The sequence below is a fragment of the Tasmannia lanceolata genome, unplaced genomic scaffold (assembly GCF_043159265.1).
Source record: "Tasmannia lanceolata isolate RefF3 unplaced genomic scaffold, GAP_Taslan_0.1 ptg000016l, whole genome shotgun sequence".
NCBI classification, from domain to species: Eukaryota; Viridiplantae; Streptophyta; class Magnoliopsida; order Canellales; family Winteraceae; genus Tasmannia; species Tasmannia lanceolata.
The window spans coordinates 3,471,355-3,486,231 of NW_027518693.1; the positions used below are offsets into that span (position 1 = coordinate 3,471,355).

The 14,877-nt window shown below is 38.0% G+C and overlaps 1 protein-coding gene across 2 annotated transcripts in view; it reads right to left on the reverse strand.

Annotated features, from left to right (window-relative positions):
- Positions 1 to 7,958: 7,958 nt before the first annotated feature.
- Positions 7,959 to 14,877, reverse strand: part of RUG1 (Regulator of chromosome condensation (RCC1) family protein) — a 31,353-nt gene continuing 24,434 nt past the window's right edge. For both annotated transcript variants that reach the window (XM_077357026.1, XM_077357025.1), the window contains exon 15: positions 7,959 to 8,345. In XM_077357026.1, the coding sequence (XP_077213141.1) occupies positions 8,306 to 8,345 (40 nt within the window). In that variant the 3' untranslated portion in view covers positions 7,959 to 8,305. The remainder of the gene's footprint in view (positions 8,346 to 14,877) is intronic.

A 14,877-nucleotide genomic window follows, 5' to 3' on the forward strand; every position in this document is an offset into this window, starting at 1 on the left:
GTTTACCTCTTCATCTGTTCTTGTGGATATATAAATGGAATCCTTGATGTATGTCTATATCAGGTGAAACCCATTTATCTAATGACATTTAGAGATCAATTCAGTAATCTCCTGCCTTAGTAAATTTTCTTACTTTCCTATCATATATTTTTTATATCTTGATCTATTTTTTTATGTAAATGTGATACTCTCTCAGCTCCGAAGAAAAGCATATTCAAAGTCGATCCTCAGCTTCTTGTACTAGTTTGCAGCGGCAAATGAATCAGTTTCTTCTTATGTATATGGGTACTCATTCAGTACAAAAAAGAACCTTTTCATCTTATTTTGTGAATCACTATATTATGAGAAACCCATTTATTTAACAATGTTTAGTGGTAGATTTTGTAATCTATTCTCCTTGTAATTTTTAAGCCGATTATTATTATTTTTTTATTTTTTTTGTATTTATCTATTTTGATGTAGATGGGAACTCCTTCAGCTCCAGAAAGAAATAAAGAAAAACTTACTCAATATATGTCATCATCTTCTTTTTCCAAGTTAGCCATGGAAATGTATAGTAAATGGGAATTCAATATGTTTCTTTTGATGTAAATGAGTACTCAACCACCATTCCAAAAAAGATAATTAAATATCAGCCATATAAATGAATTTACAAAATGGAAACTCAACTAGTTTCTTTTGATGTAAATGGTTTCCTTAATCAGTACAAAAAAAATAAAAATCAAGGGTATTCAATGGGTTGAGCTTTTTAACTAGCCAGCCGGCAGCCATGGAAGAAATGTAACAGATTAAATCTGTTTCTTTTTATTTAAATGAGTACTCAACCACTAGCCCAAAAAAGAGTTTTCAATATGAGCAATAGAAATGAATATAGAAAATGGAAATTCATTAAATTCCTTTTGATGAAAATGGTTTGCTCAATCAGTACAAAAAATAAGAGGGGCATTCAATGGGTTGATCTTTCTGAACTGAGACTACCAAATGTAACTTCAGAATTGATTTTTCTTTGTTTTGTTTAGTGTATTTGGCATGAGGGTTCATTTAAGTCACTGACGCTAGTGACAATGTGGTGCAAGTGAATGGAGATGCCACACATAGATTTTAACGAGAAAATGAGCAAATTCCACGGTTGCATGGTGTGTGAAGGATAAGGGCAGATAGAAAGAAGCTTTGTATTTATGATGCTTTTATGGTGTTAGAAGGTTAGTTTTGTTTATAGAAAGCTCCTGAACAGATATGGCAGTGTTTCCATGACAGATGTTTCATCTGATAGCAAATTTTTTTGAAAAAAAAGGTCAGAGAGAGAGCATTTAATTGAATGAGAGGGATCTGACCTTTCTTCTTGGAAAATGAGAACATCCTCTATGAGAGAGATGACAACTTCTTTGAGAAGGAAACAGTAAACCTCCTTTATTTTGCCACCATGTGTAGATGTATTTATTTAGGGAAATGATATTATCATTATTTAGGGAAATGATATCAGCACAACCATATTTTAATATTTGCACAAACCCAGCTTGTCTTTTCATTTTTAATGGCTCACGGGAACTGTTTGGTAAATATAATAATCTTTTGACAGCACTTTAAAATATTAAAAGACAAGATGGTTTATTGAAAATATCAAAATATGGTTATGCTGATATCAATTGCCTTTATTATTTATTTGATTATCTTTATGTCCTGTTTGGTGGGTCAAAGTAAGGAGATCATCTGATCTTTCACTAATCCAATGCATGTTTGGTTGCCATTTTGCATTGAAAGTGGATCCCTTTGACTCCTTCTAGACGTCGTAATTGCTTTTTTTTCCTCCGTGGCGGAAATATTTCCTCCTCCAATCTTCTCCCTATCTTTTATCATTTTGGTGGAAGAAGAGGAGAAAATTCTTGTCTCATTATCTATTCTCTCCATTCCACTCTCTATTTTCGTGATAGCACACCTACAGCTTCCACAAATCTTCTCGAGGATTGACGCACTACCAAACACTATTGTACACTCTTCCACTATTCTTCTCCCCATCTTCCATGAATGTCTACTTCCCTTTGCTTGCCTTTTTCTACAAAGTGACTACATTTGCCACCCTTTTGTTTGTCGTATGGTGAAATTTAAGTCATTTTCAATAAAAGACTAGTGAAAGGGGTGGAAATGCTGAGGAAAGGGGTGGAGACATCATTTCCCATTTCTTTATTTGATTATAGGGAGTGATATCGACCACCTTTTCCTGCATTTCCACATCCTTTGCTTGTCTTTCTAAAAAATATTCGTATTTTCATCTCTTTTGTTTTGTCTACTCTTATGTCATTTTCGTGTCCAGGCTAGCAAATTATGGAGTGGAAATGCTGGAGGAGGGGAGTGGAAAAAATCATTTTCGTATTTATAATGAGAACGACTACGTAGATAGCCACGATAAGGATCAACGCTAACATCAATTTTTGGACCCCATGGGGGTCTTGTAAAACGTTGACACTATTAAGCAACCCACATGGGCTTGGTTCCATGCCCAATGGGCATCTCTTAAGATAGATTACAAAAATCAACCACTTGGCTTTTATTGGTTGAACCAGAAACATTGCTTGATGGATCTGGGGCCTAGGGTCATTCAATCAATGCATTTTTCAATCAAATTTGCCGCCACCAGTTGCATCAATGGGTCCATTCATATACACATTGCATGAGCAGGCCCAAAAAGTATCTATTAGGAAGTTCACTGAATACAAGTAGATCTCTAATACTTAATATTGGTGACCGCATTTTATATAAGCTATTTCAACAACCCCCCATGGCACTTCATTCACCCGACTATTTGTGCTTGCCTTGCCCACCGTCTTTAGTGAGAAAACTCGGCAACCTCATACTATCACTGCCAGACGGAAATTTGGTACTATTGTCTTGCCCGTATATGCCATTGGTTCCACTGTCATTATATGCCAGATCCTAGGCTATTGCAACCACCACAACGGATTCCACTGAAGAGACTGCATGAAGAACAATTCTTATGTATCTACATATAGTATGGGCTTTGAACAACATTAATGTTCACCCGTATATACTTTGTGCAACATTTCCTAAGAATGTACTTTCTTATATCACTAGATTTTTGTACTAAGTATGAGAAATAAGAAAGTATAAATTATCACCATAGGAACATTGGTGGTTCTTAGTTTGAGTCATATTGAGTAAGTTATCAGAGATTATAAATTAAGGCTATTGATATTGACACCACCATGTTTTGATAACTGCACAAACTCAGCTTGTATTTTCTTTTTTAATTGGATTCTTAGAGCTTTTTGGGAACTGTAATAACCTTGTAAATAACCTTTGACTGTTCGTTAAATAATAAAAGACAAAATGAGTGACTGAAATTATCAAAACATGTTAGTGCGAGGGTGACCCACACAGGGATATGTGTGGACAATTTTTCGGGTCCAACACAGGGATATGTGTCTACAATACAGACCGTTGATCTTGTTTACAAGGTGATGACCCACATGGTCTTGGTCCAGACCAAATGGGCATCCCATGAGTATGATAAAGGACTACAAAAATCAAGAGTTTAACTTTCCTTGGGGGAAACCTAAACAATGCTTGATGGATCAAGGACCTAGGATCATCTGACCAAAGTGTTCTTAATGGCATTTTGTAATAATTTCTGGCCAGATCGAGAGATCTCATCATGTATACATGGGACAATGGCCCAAGTAGCATCGGTCAGGAAGGAGCATGACAAACATCATCTTTTTAGCACTATTCATCAAAGACAATGACTAGATGGACATTCATTGTTGGGTCCCGCAAAGAGACATGCATGTGCAATCGAGACGATTGATCTTGTAGAACATCATGAGGCAACTGTTATGATCTTGGTCCGATGCCGAACGGACATCCCATATGTAAGATAAAGGGGAAAAAAAATCAAAGGTTTAGCTTTTTGCGACAGAACTATAAACAAGACTTGATGGATAAAGGGCTAGGATAATCAGATCGATGTGTTCTCAATAGCTTCCGATCTGAATTTTGGTTGCCAGTCAGATCAATAGATTTGATCACGGACATGTAACACAAGTGTAACTATGTTATTGTTGGTTAAAAAGTGGGCCGCAACCGCCGAATGTGGTAAAAGGTGTTAGAGTATTTTCAAAATAAGATGTGTTTTGAAATGGTTTTGAAAGGCTTTCAAGAGTTTGAAATGGCTTTGGAATTTCTGGAATTCAAATTCCCAAAGTGGATTTTCGTATATTTTCTCAAATGGGTGAATTCTGAAGGTGACTCAGGGTTGTCTCCGTTCAGTGCAAAACGTTGACAAACATTTGGTGAAGGGTTCACCGGGCTTCATTGTATCTTGGAGGCGAATTCGTGGTTCCCTTATGTGTGGCGTGAATATCGTCTTAAGGAAAGCAACTACACGCCTTAAAGCATCTCATTCTATCTACATCTCCACCATCTCCGCCATTCATTTTCTCCAACAATAGGGGGATGTTTTAAACGAATAGCCCACTCTCATTTGCGAATCATAATAAACCGATAAATGAAAATCCTATGAGAGGAGGAGAAAACCTTCTGCCACTGTAGCCCAAATTGTTTTGCTTATTGGAAGCAGATCCAAGTTCACTCCTCATTGATCATCCTGGTTTTTGCATGTTCATCATTGTTATTCTAATCATCACTAAATCATCTACGTTGTTTTTCAACGAGTAGTGCACAAAAAGTGTGTGTAATTAAGGAAGGGGTCTCAAGTCTTAACAGCCAGTCATTTCAGCCTTTTGCATAAAAAATACTTGAAGTGCCATTATCAAAACAAGGGGAGGATGTAATTTCTCTATGTTTGAGAGAAAGATATCTCTCTTTCTGTTTTCTGATTGCATGTTTGTCCTACTTGACTGCTTGAGTGGTCTGAGATGAGAGTCTTAAAAACAAAAAAACAAAAACAAAGAAGAAGTCACGAGTCATGTTTGTCCTACTTGACCACCTATGCCAAGAAACATTGACATGCGGATTTCACGTAGACATGTTTTTGACTCTATTTGTCTTCTCTTTTGTTTTGTACTTCTTCACCTTTAATATTTGTCTCGCCTTTAAAGCCTCACAATCCATCTCCTCTTTTCTCTATATCTTTTGTTCAAACTTCAAATCTCCCTGCACTCATCTCTTCCTTTTTTACTAAAATGAATAGGATTAGGTTATGTTCATTCATGTGCCTAGTTTCTTATAATCAATTTGATTAAGGTACATGATATTTCCATCCCTTTTGCCACCATTTCCTCCCCCTTTGTCTTTTCCTAAGATTGATATTTACACCACTTTTGATTGTATGAATTCAGTGTGAGAATGTAAACTTATTGGATGGTCACGATCATTCGATTATAGGGAGAATTTTGATGCATGGTCCATCAAAAGTGGGTCCTCTTGATGAACAGTTTTAATTCTGAAAAAAAATATATATATATATATATTAAAGTAGAGCAATTAATCTAGAGAGTAGAGATAGATTAAAAAAAACCCTCCAACAGGAGGAAGATAGTGACAAGAGGCTACACAGACTGTCCTAAATGAGGATGGCCCACTTTGCGAATGTCACAAGGATTGGATGATCCTGACCATTTGATTGTTGGGCTTCACAAAGCAGATGATCTACATTCAATGGTAGGATTATTTTGATTGTCTGATCAGGGTGTGGTCTTAAACTGCAGTCGTCGATCCATGATATGTGGTCCAGATCCTACGATTGTAGAACTAGCTAGGCATTTGTATCATTGTTTTCTTCGAGATTTCTTATGTAAAAGAGCAGTAATGATTCATGAATACAATGGGGGGCTGTCCCAAGTAAGAAAAGGGGGTGAAATTATCACTTGCCTTATAATATTCAGCGACAGGGTGCTAACATGGCCGATATATCCGGACCTTAAAACATTTACATAGTGGGCCCTATGTTGAATCACCAAAGGCCCAAAAGAACACATTGATAGGATGATCTTAGCCTTTTAATCAAGCATGTACAAAAGAATAGTGGAAAAAGTCCAAACTAACCCTCGTCTAGTCAACATCGATTTTGGGCAACTAACATGGCTGAGGCCCACAATATGAATTGTCAAGACTCAAGAATAGTCGAAGGTAGGTCCAACCTAAACTAGTACAGCTGATCCTCACAATATTCTGATGAAATATCCCAAGTATAAAGTGACTTTTACTCTCGTTCCTAAAAGACACTTATTAGCCCTAATTTTGCCTTGTTTTCTTGTTCATTACTGTTAAATTCTAACGGCAACAGTAAGTCTGGCCAAATACCATTGACAACAAATTGATCGGACGATCCTAGGCCCTCGATCCACCAATCCTCATTTAGGGTTCCTCCAAGAGAAACTAAACCGTTGATTTTTGTTGTCATTCATCTTACACCAGATCTCCGTTCCCGATGTTACGAAGATCCCGGGCTGTGGCTTACTTTATGAACTTCTAAAAATTGCCTATTATCATTAATGGTAATGTGAGTTTCTGCCTTGTTGAACTCTATTGTGATTACCTATAATATTATGGTAACTCTCCTCACTTTATTAAAAGTACTGTATGGCCCTCACCATAAGATGATCCAAACCGTCCATTAGACGGGTCACAGCCTGAATAGGTTGTGCTCCAAATATTATTTACATAGGTTGATCCTAACCCTCCGATCTATAGAGGGTTAGCATCAACCCTCTAACATTCAGATCGGAGGTTAGGATCAACCTATGGAAATGATTTTTGAGGCACAACCTGTTTAGGCTGTGGCCCATCTAATGGACGGTTTAGATCATCCTATGGTACTGCTGATAACATTTCCCTTTAGTATTTTTCAGGTCTGTCTTTAGAGGCCGTTTCACCTACATCGCGACGCAGGGGAATACCCTTTTCCTATTTTTTAGCACGAATGGTGTAACTTTTGCCTGTAGAATGTGAACCATCATTTAAAGACCATGCATTTGTATGCTATTGACTTGAAGATTGTTGTAATCTTTGGGCTGTGGCCCATCCACATGGTGGCTGAGATGAAAGGTTACGATCATTTGTCAGATGCTACAGGTACAACGTTAGAAAATTGTCTTGTGTAGTCACATATTTTGGCCATATTGCAAGCTTTATTTTATAGATCTTAATGAAGCTGGACTTCCCCCGACTTAGGGATCAGGTCATCCATGCGGCCGCAGAATCATAGCCGAAGATTGCACCCAAAAGTCACTCAGTGAGACCAGCAGGCATTGAAACGGTTCGATCAAAAGAGTAGTACTCCGAAAAGAAATTTAAGTAGACCCAACAGGGCAAAGCAAATGGATGCGAAGGACTTACATAAGAACACTGATATGGAGGAACATTGATCACAATCAAGCGCCTTGAACGTTTGGTTGCAGGTATTTACCTCGCGGAGTAGTGGTTTAAGTAGTCAACAGGGAGGAGACAAGCCTTGGATTTACCTCGTAGAATAGTGACAAGTAGTGTTTGGTTATCAACCTCGTAGAGTAGTGGTAGGGAGTTTCATTACGAATATAGAGGGAGAATAGAGATACAGAGAGTGAAGAGATAAAGAAAAGGTATCATTGCCAAGAAATCCAAGCAAATTCCACCATTTTGTGGTTTCTGGCTTGAATTAAGCAGGAGACATTACTGGTAGTCTCCATGGATTTCACTACTATATTGGGAACCAAACAAGGGGGTTTTGCTGATGTGGCACCCAAATGCCAAGCAAGACCCATAAGACATCCTAGCTTTTGTGCAACCAACCACACACCCATGTCCTAATCGACATAATGAAGCAAAAGAAATAAATGTCATGACCATATTTCTAGAATTGTACTTGTATTTGGGAATCAAATTCCTTCATCTTTGACCAATAACCTGTGCAAAACAAATTTGCAAGACAGATGATCCAATTCCATGGAGAAAGATGGTTTCTTTGTTCTATGGTTATAAGCCATGGAATGATTGAAAAAACATTGTAACAAGATAAATGAAGATACCTTTATTATTATTATAAGTAGTACATGAATATGAATGGAAAAGTTTCCAAGTTGCTATGACATTTAGAGGTATGTGATGCTTTTCTTTTTATTTATTATTATTTTATTTTTATTTCTTTTTTTGAGAAAGGTATGCTATGCTTATATCAAAGTCGTTTTTCTTCAAATATTAGAGACTGAAGATATATAGAAGGTGCAATACAGAGCGATGATGGGAAGCTGGAGTCTCAGTTCCTCTCAATCTTCAGAATACTCGAATATAGCGCCTGTGTGATTGAACCCACATGATACTTGCAGTGCTTTCACATTTTTGCCCAAGTTCACTATCGCAGGTTCATAATAGTCAACATCATCCCCATGCCCCTGTATTGAAGTCAAATATCACATTTACATGTCAGAAACAAGCAAGAATTGAACATTATTTATACTTAGAACAAAACAAGCATAGAAAATAATCACCTTATCAAGGAAAATAATCATTCAAAAAAAATATATTACGGAAAATCTTCAACTGTCTAAGAGGGAATTTTACTAAAAATTATCAAACTTAAAAGAGTTGCATTTCAAACTTCAGGCACACATGAAGGAATGACATGAAATAAACATACACGAGTATTTTTGGGGTAGCTAGTAGCTTATGTTTGAAATATTAAAAAGAGAACCTCGATCACTTATGGAGAAGTGACATTGTAAGGGGAGATACTCACTTTATATATCATTTTTTCACGATGCTTTGAATAGCATAGTGGCTGAAAACACTTCTCAAATAGACACTTCTCAAGGTCATGAAAGAGAGAGTTCACTTCTTAATGCCAAAGATATGGCCAAACGTCTCGAGGGAAGTTTTAAACCACACCGATTACAATTCTCTACAATGCTTCTACCATGTGAACGGCCCAGTTTCATAGATGAAAATCATAGTAGATATGAGTGCTCAAAAGCTCAATGGTATGTTAAATGCCGATCAGATCATCACCGAAGAAGAGGAAAACTAAAGGACGCGATCACATCTAAGCAATGGAGAAGATGAGGACAGCTCGAGATTACGTTTAGCAGACAAGAAGAAACAGAATCAGTGACGACAAAATCCAACCTAGAAAATCTTTGGGTTTCAAGTCTTCATAATGATTGGGTCTTTTTGGTTCATTTAAGGCTTTACTAGCAAGGCTATCTCTAGTAAAAAAAAAATTGAAAATTGAAAATATATAAAATAAAAAATGTGTCCAACCCTGTCGCTCACAATGTGATCAAGATCTGTCATTTCTGGTACAATGTCCTTGCTCTTCTTAATCATCCTGGTTTTCTTCTCCCTATCCATTTTTCTGGGGCAAAGTATTTCTATCATATGTGCTCTAGCATAAATCACATCCAACAAGGGAACTCCCATGTCCATTATGTAATAATGGCATGCCCTCCCTTGTTTTGCATGCACGATTCCTTATCTGTGCCTGTTTGGTACCGAGCTCATTGATGGTCTTTCTTTATCCATTCAGGCTAAAAGGTAGTGACTGAAGTCAAGCACAAAGCGATCCTCAGCAGCCAAAAGAAGCCTTGTCCGATCTCCTGTTAGAATCCGTACGCTGTACATATCTCTAGTAAGAAAATAATTAAAAATTGAAATTGTATAAATAAAAAAATGTGTTCGACCCTGTCGCTGATAATGTGATGTGATCAAGATTTGGCATTTATGGTAAATGTACTTACTCTTCTTTATCATCCTGGTTTTCTTCTCCCTATCCATTTTTCTGCGGCAAAGTATTTCATCCAACAAGGGATTGATATTCCGAATTACAAGTCTAGGCAACCAAGAGGGGGGTGAATTAGTTGGTGATTAAAACTTTAACCTTATTTGCAACTTTCAAACTTAATCCCTTGTTATTAATCTTTGGTTAAATGGTTAGACAACTAGAAATCAAAATGATAGACAATAAGCACAAATAAGTAAATAAGGAAAGAGATGAGAGAAGAGAAAATGTAAACCGGATTTATAGTGGTACGGAATTTAACCCAAAGGCCTACTCCACTCTTCATAAGTTGTGCTCCTTGAGGTGTTCCACTATTTGATCCTCCACAAGGGCTGGATCCGAGCCACATACAACGAGTCTTGCAACTCCAAGGGGTTTAAACGTAGGTGCCCTTCCACCTTTACAAAGCTTGATGATTGAAGAAGATATATGCTCGCTTTTGCCTCCCTTTAGGGGCTGATTTACACAATGAAGCTTGAACAATCTCTCTCCCAAAGTAGATTACAAATGAAACCTAAATCCAAACCCTAATCGATTTGAACCCAAGTCAAGGCACAAGGTTTGGATGAGAGAAGATTGAAGGGATTCAGTACAGCCATAGCTTCAAGCTCAAGGATAAAACATCAGATATCATAAAGGGAGGGCTCCAGCATTGAGTTGGGTTGCGTGTAAGCCAAGAGAGCTTTCATAAAATTTTAAAAAGAAAAGATGGCTCTGGAGGAAAACCATGTTCTCTCTGGATCAACCGAATCCCATGGTTGTTCCTCGTTGCCCGCAGGATCTTTTATTGGCTCTTCTATCATTGAAGATTGGCAACGATCCGATTGCCAGGAAGGTACTTTGGCTCCGTCCTTCAGATGCTGCACAGTTCTCGTGCAGAATAGAAACAAGATTAAAATTAAGTATGATATCAATCTAAATAGAGAAATTGTTGACAGTCTGGTGTCAATGCTGGCAACCAACAACTGGCATCTCCATGGCATCAACGCGAAGCCATAAGGTATTTTTTGGTAGTCGGTCAACAGTATATGGTGGGCCCTCTAGGTATGATGATAGTTTTTCTTACTCCAACCTACTGGGCTATCTTCAAATAAACCATCACCTTGGACTATGAAGATGGAGTTAGGCCTCATTATTTTGGTCCAGCCCTGGTCCAAGTCCATTATGTTTGGACAAGTTTTACTATGGATTCAAGCTCAGTTCTCCTCCATAGGCGTTGTTAAGCTTTGGTATCATGTCCAGAAATTCCATTGCTGTTTGTCTTGGTCCAGAACCTATGGTTCAGGCAGCGATTCAATGGCCGGTTTGAGAGCAGCATATAGGGATCACTTTGATGACGACGGAGTGTGGATCTGCTCAGGTTTACATGATTGTTAGATCAGTCTCGTGTTTGATAAGAACAGGATCTGTCCCTTGAATAGAATCGATGCAACCTATGGCTGTCGCTTGGTGGTGAAGGCTGATGAATTCATGGATGGCCCACATGATGTGGTGCACCTTAACCCCTCATTCCAGACAGTTCCAGGGACTCTTCTGCAGATTTGAGCCAAAAAGGTAAGGGTGTGTCGACCTTGTGATTCAAGATCATGCGACAAATAGAGGTATGTTTCATTGCATTCCCCTTAATAACAATCTCTTTGATGCTAGCAATGTAAAAGGGAAAGGAAAGGTGAATGATTTGAACCCCAAGCGCTATTTTTATTTTATTTTATTTATTTATTTATTATTATTTTTTTGGGAAGGGGGACCCTATCTCCTAGTCCGTCCCGATTTGCGGAGGCACAAGCTGTTATTTTTTCCATTCCGGAGACTACAATTAATGCTCTTAATGATGATTTGGTTTCTGAGTGGACCACCAAGCTAGGCTTTGTGGTTCTTATGGAGAGTTCTAGTGTTAAATATATATTGAAGGTGCCAAAAATTCTGCCAATTTGATTATGAAGAGCAAAAGGATCATGACTAACTATAGTGGTTTTGTATCTGGTCATCAAAATCTTGATGGAATAGTGATGGGCAACGAAGTTATTGATTCCACAAAGTTTGCAGTTCTCAAGGTATGCTCCTTAAGTTGGGGACTCTCAAACCTATGATAGACTTGAACGGTCCCTTTATTGTGGACTTCGCACAAGATGGGTTTAATTTTTAATTAGAGAAAGTGGATTGTGATGCTTGATGATTTAAGTTAGAGTGAAGGATGAAAAAATGGACATGCGAGAGTGGAGAAGAAGAGAGGAAATGTGTTGTGAAGAGCACAAGGAGAGAATGAAACCACCATCCTCATGACCTCAACCAATCCTCCTCATCACCAAATCCTAAAAACACACTAGTTGGAAAGACCATTACATAACAATTCAAATTTTTATTTTTCATACTAATACTATCAAAACAAAATTAGAAGCGAAGTTTAGAACATATAACACTGTGGAAAGGGTCAAAGAAAGAGGTGCAAGAACATTTCCTTTTCCGGCTACCACGGAAACATCCCACCAGCTATTCTAACTTTATGCATAGTTGCATACATGAGCAAACTTTATGCATAGTTTAGAACATATAACACTGTGGAAAGGGTCAAAGAAAGAGGTGCAAGAACATTTCCTTTTCCGGCTACCACGGAAACATCCCACCAGCTATTCTAACTTTATGCATAGCTGCATACATGAGCAAACTTTGTACAAATAAAAAATAAAGATGACAATACCAATCATGTGATCAGAGGCCTCCGAATCAGTGATCCAAGATTGGCCATAAGAACTAGAAGAGAGAAGGTGTGCTGATGCATAAGTAACTCTGTGAGAAAATATGGAGGCGAATGTGGCCGTTGGTCGTTTAAGTTGAGCCATCACGTGCCTAGACTCTCGAGATCTCCTTTAGAAGATGTTCTCATCTCCCTAGAGGGGTTTAGTCTGACGAAATGTATTATGGCTGCAGGACTAGATTGAAGGCTTGTAGAAATAGTACAGGATGCAGACTGTGTGTGCAACAGAGATATTCAATCTATTGTTGAACTTAGTCGAACATCCATATGAATCCCAACATGTCTACTTAGTATGTCATGTATGCCAACAATCCTCACAGTTCAGCTCACCTTTATTAGCTGAAGCTTTACCAAACTTCTTCCCACCTCCTCTATTGCCTCTCTCTGAAACTATTGCAAGAGCTAATCTATCCTATCTAAACTTAGGCAACATGGCATTTCGCATACTATCCTTGTTCTGTATGCAGTAGTAGTGTTGATTTGGCAATGTGGGAGGTGGATATTGACCAAGAATCTATATCCTTGCATGCTCAGAATCCTAATTCAAACCTACACGGAATTCAATATTCATGTTTGCACCACCAACATTTTAAATGTTGGCGCCTCTGTAGAATAGACCGGTGTGTCCCTCTAATAATGATAAAACTAAAAAATTTCCCACTTGTGAATATGCCTCCTCAACTGGGTCCTTCAAGAACAGAAATACTTTATCAATTGTCGGCAGCAAAGAATGTAACAGCCACGATATCACAGTCAAATTCTTTTCCTCTCATTTCTCATAAATGGGATCTAACTGATTTGGTTCTTTTATCCTTCCATTAATTTACCCCAGTTTTCCTCATCCACCAATAAACATATGGGTGGATTGTGCCCATTCCAGATAGTTACTTTCATCATACTTAACTGTGATAATCCACAACTCCCAGTTGTAATTCCTATGATCACCCACTTGTGATACACCAATCACCACGCCTGAGATAGCAGGACACCCACATACGACACTACTATCAGACATGTTGCTGATTTTCTGATGTTGAAAGCATCCAATCATATAAGAGAACCAGTGGAACGACAAAAAAGGGAAATAAAGCACTTCATAACAGCAATCAATTATCACAAAGGTATTATTAATCAGAACCGTTTTTTCCTTAGAAAAAATTATCGTGACTGAAATTGTATATTTCTACTGATGTCAACACTACCATGTTTTAATAATTGCAAAAACTAAGCTGGTCTTTTCTTTTTTAAACAGCTGTCAAAGGTTATTACAGTTCCCAAAAAGCTCTCAGAAGGCAATTAACAAAGAAAAGACCAGCTGTGTTTGTGGAATTATTAAAACATGGTAGTGCCAATATCAGTAGCCTTCTACAAATCATGCTCTGACTATCAATACCAGTTCGGATGAAACCCTATAGATCTTCTCGTACAGGTAGAGCTGGCCATGCATGTAGGCATACAGACAGATCTACAATCTCCATCAGAAAAGTCTCCCTCTTCCAATTGCAATCCAACCAAAGTGAGAAAGAAAAGATTCCTAGTAGGCCTGATTGCTCTGATACCTAGTAGAAAATCTAGGGTTAGGCTTTGTGAGGAAAGAGACAAGAAAGAGAAGAAGTGACATAAGTGATGATGGGGCCCATGCACACATAAGTAAGCAAAAGAATGCAACAATATGACCAAATATAACTCCTGACAATAGGGGATAGACCATTCAGCTTCATGAGTGGCATCTTTATGAAAAAAATGGAACTTGGACATTTAGATATGTAACTGAACTATGTAAAATTTATGTCAGCTCTAAACCACAACTTCACCAAACATGCATGTTACTCAACTGAGACCTTGAAGAACTTAATCATTTTATGCATTGAGGAATGTTTCAGATCATATGAAAATTGAATGACTTAGATATCCTATGATCTCGTACCTGCGTTACTAGAATATGGCAGGTGTAACTTAACTACGTAAAATTATGTCAGCTCTTTTCTCTCTTTTTTTTTGAATGGTAACAGTTTCATTCAATAAAAAGGGAAGACCGAGATAGTCCACCCAAGAGCACAGAGATAACAAAAAGAACAAAAGGAAGAAAAAGAAAAATAAAGGAGGGGGAGAACCAATCACAGGGGAAGGTAATCGAACATTTCCGAACCCAACTTCCCCCACCCTTCTTTGGCAAGCCTATCCGCTATTCGATTGGCGGATCTTCTGACATGCTGAACACACCAGACAATCCACTAATACGATCCAAAATTTCGTCAAAAAGGCCACAAACCTCCACGGGGAAACAGCCAAACCACCAAGCCATCTAATTACATTCTTTGAATCACCCTCTACCATCAACTTATCCAAACACTCCCGATCCAACATTTTGATACCCTGATAAGCAGCCCTTACT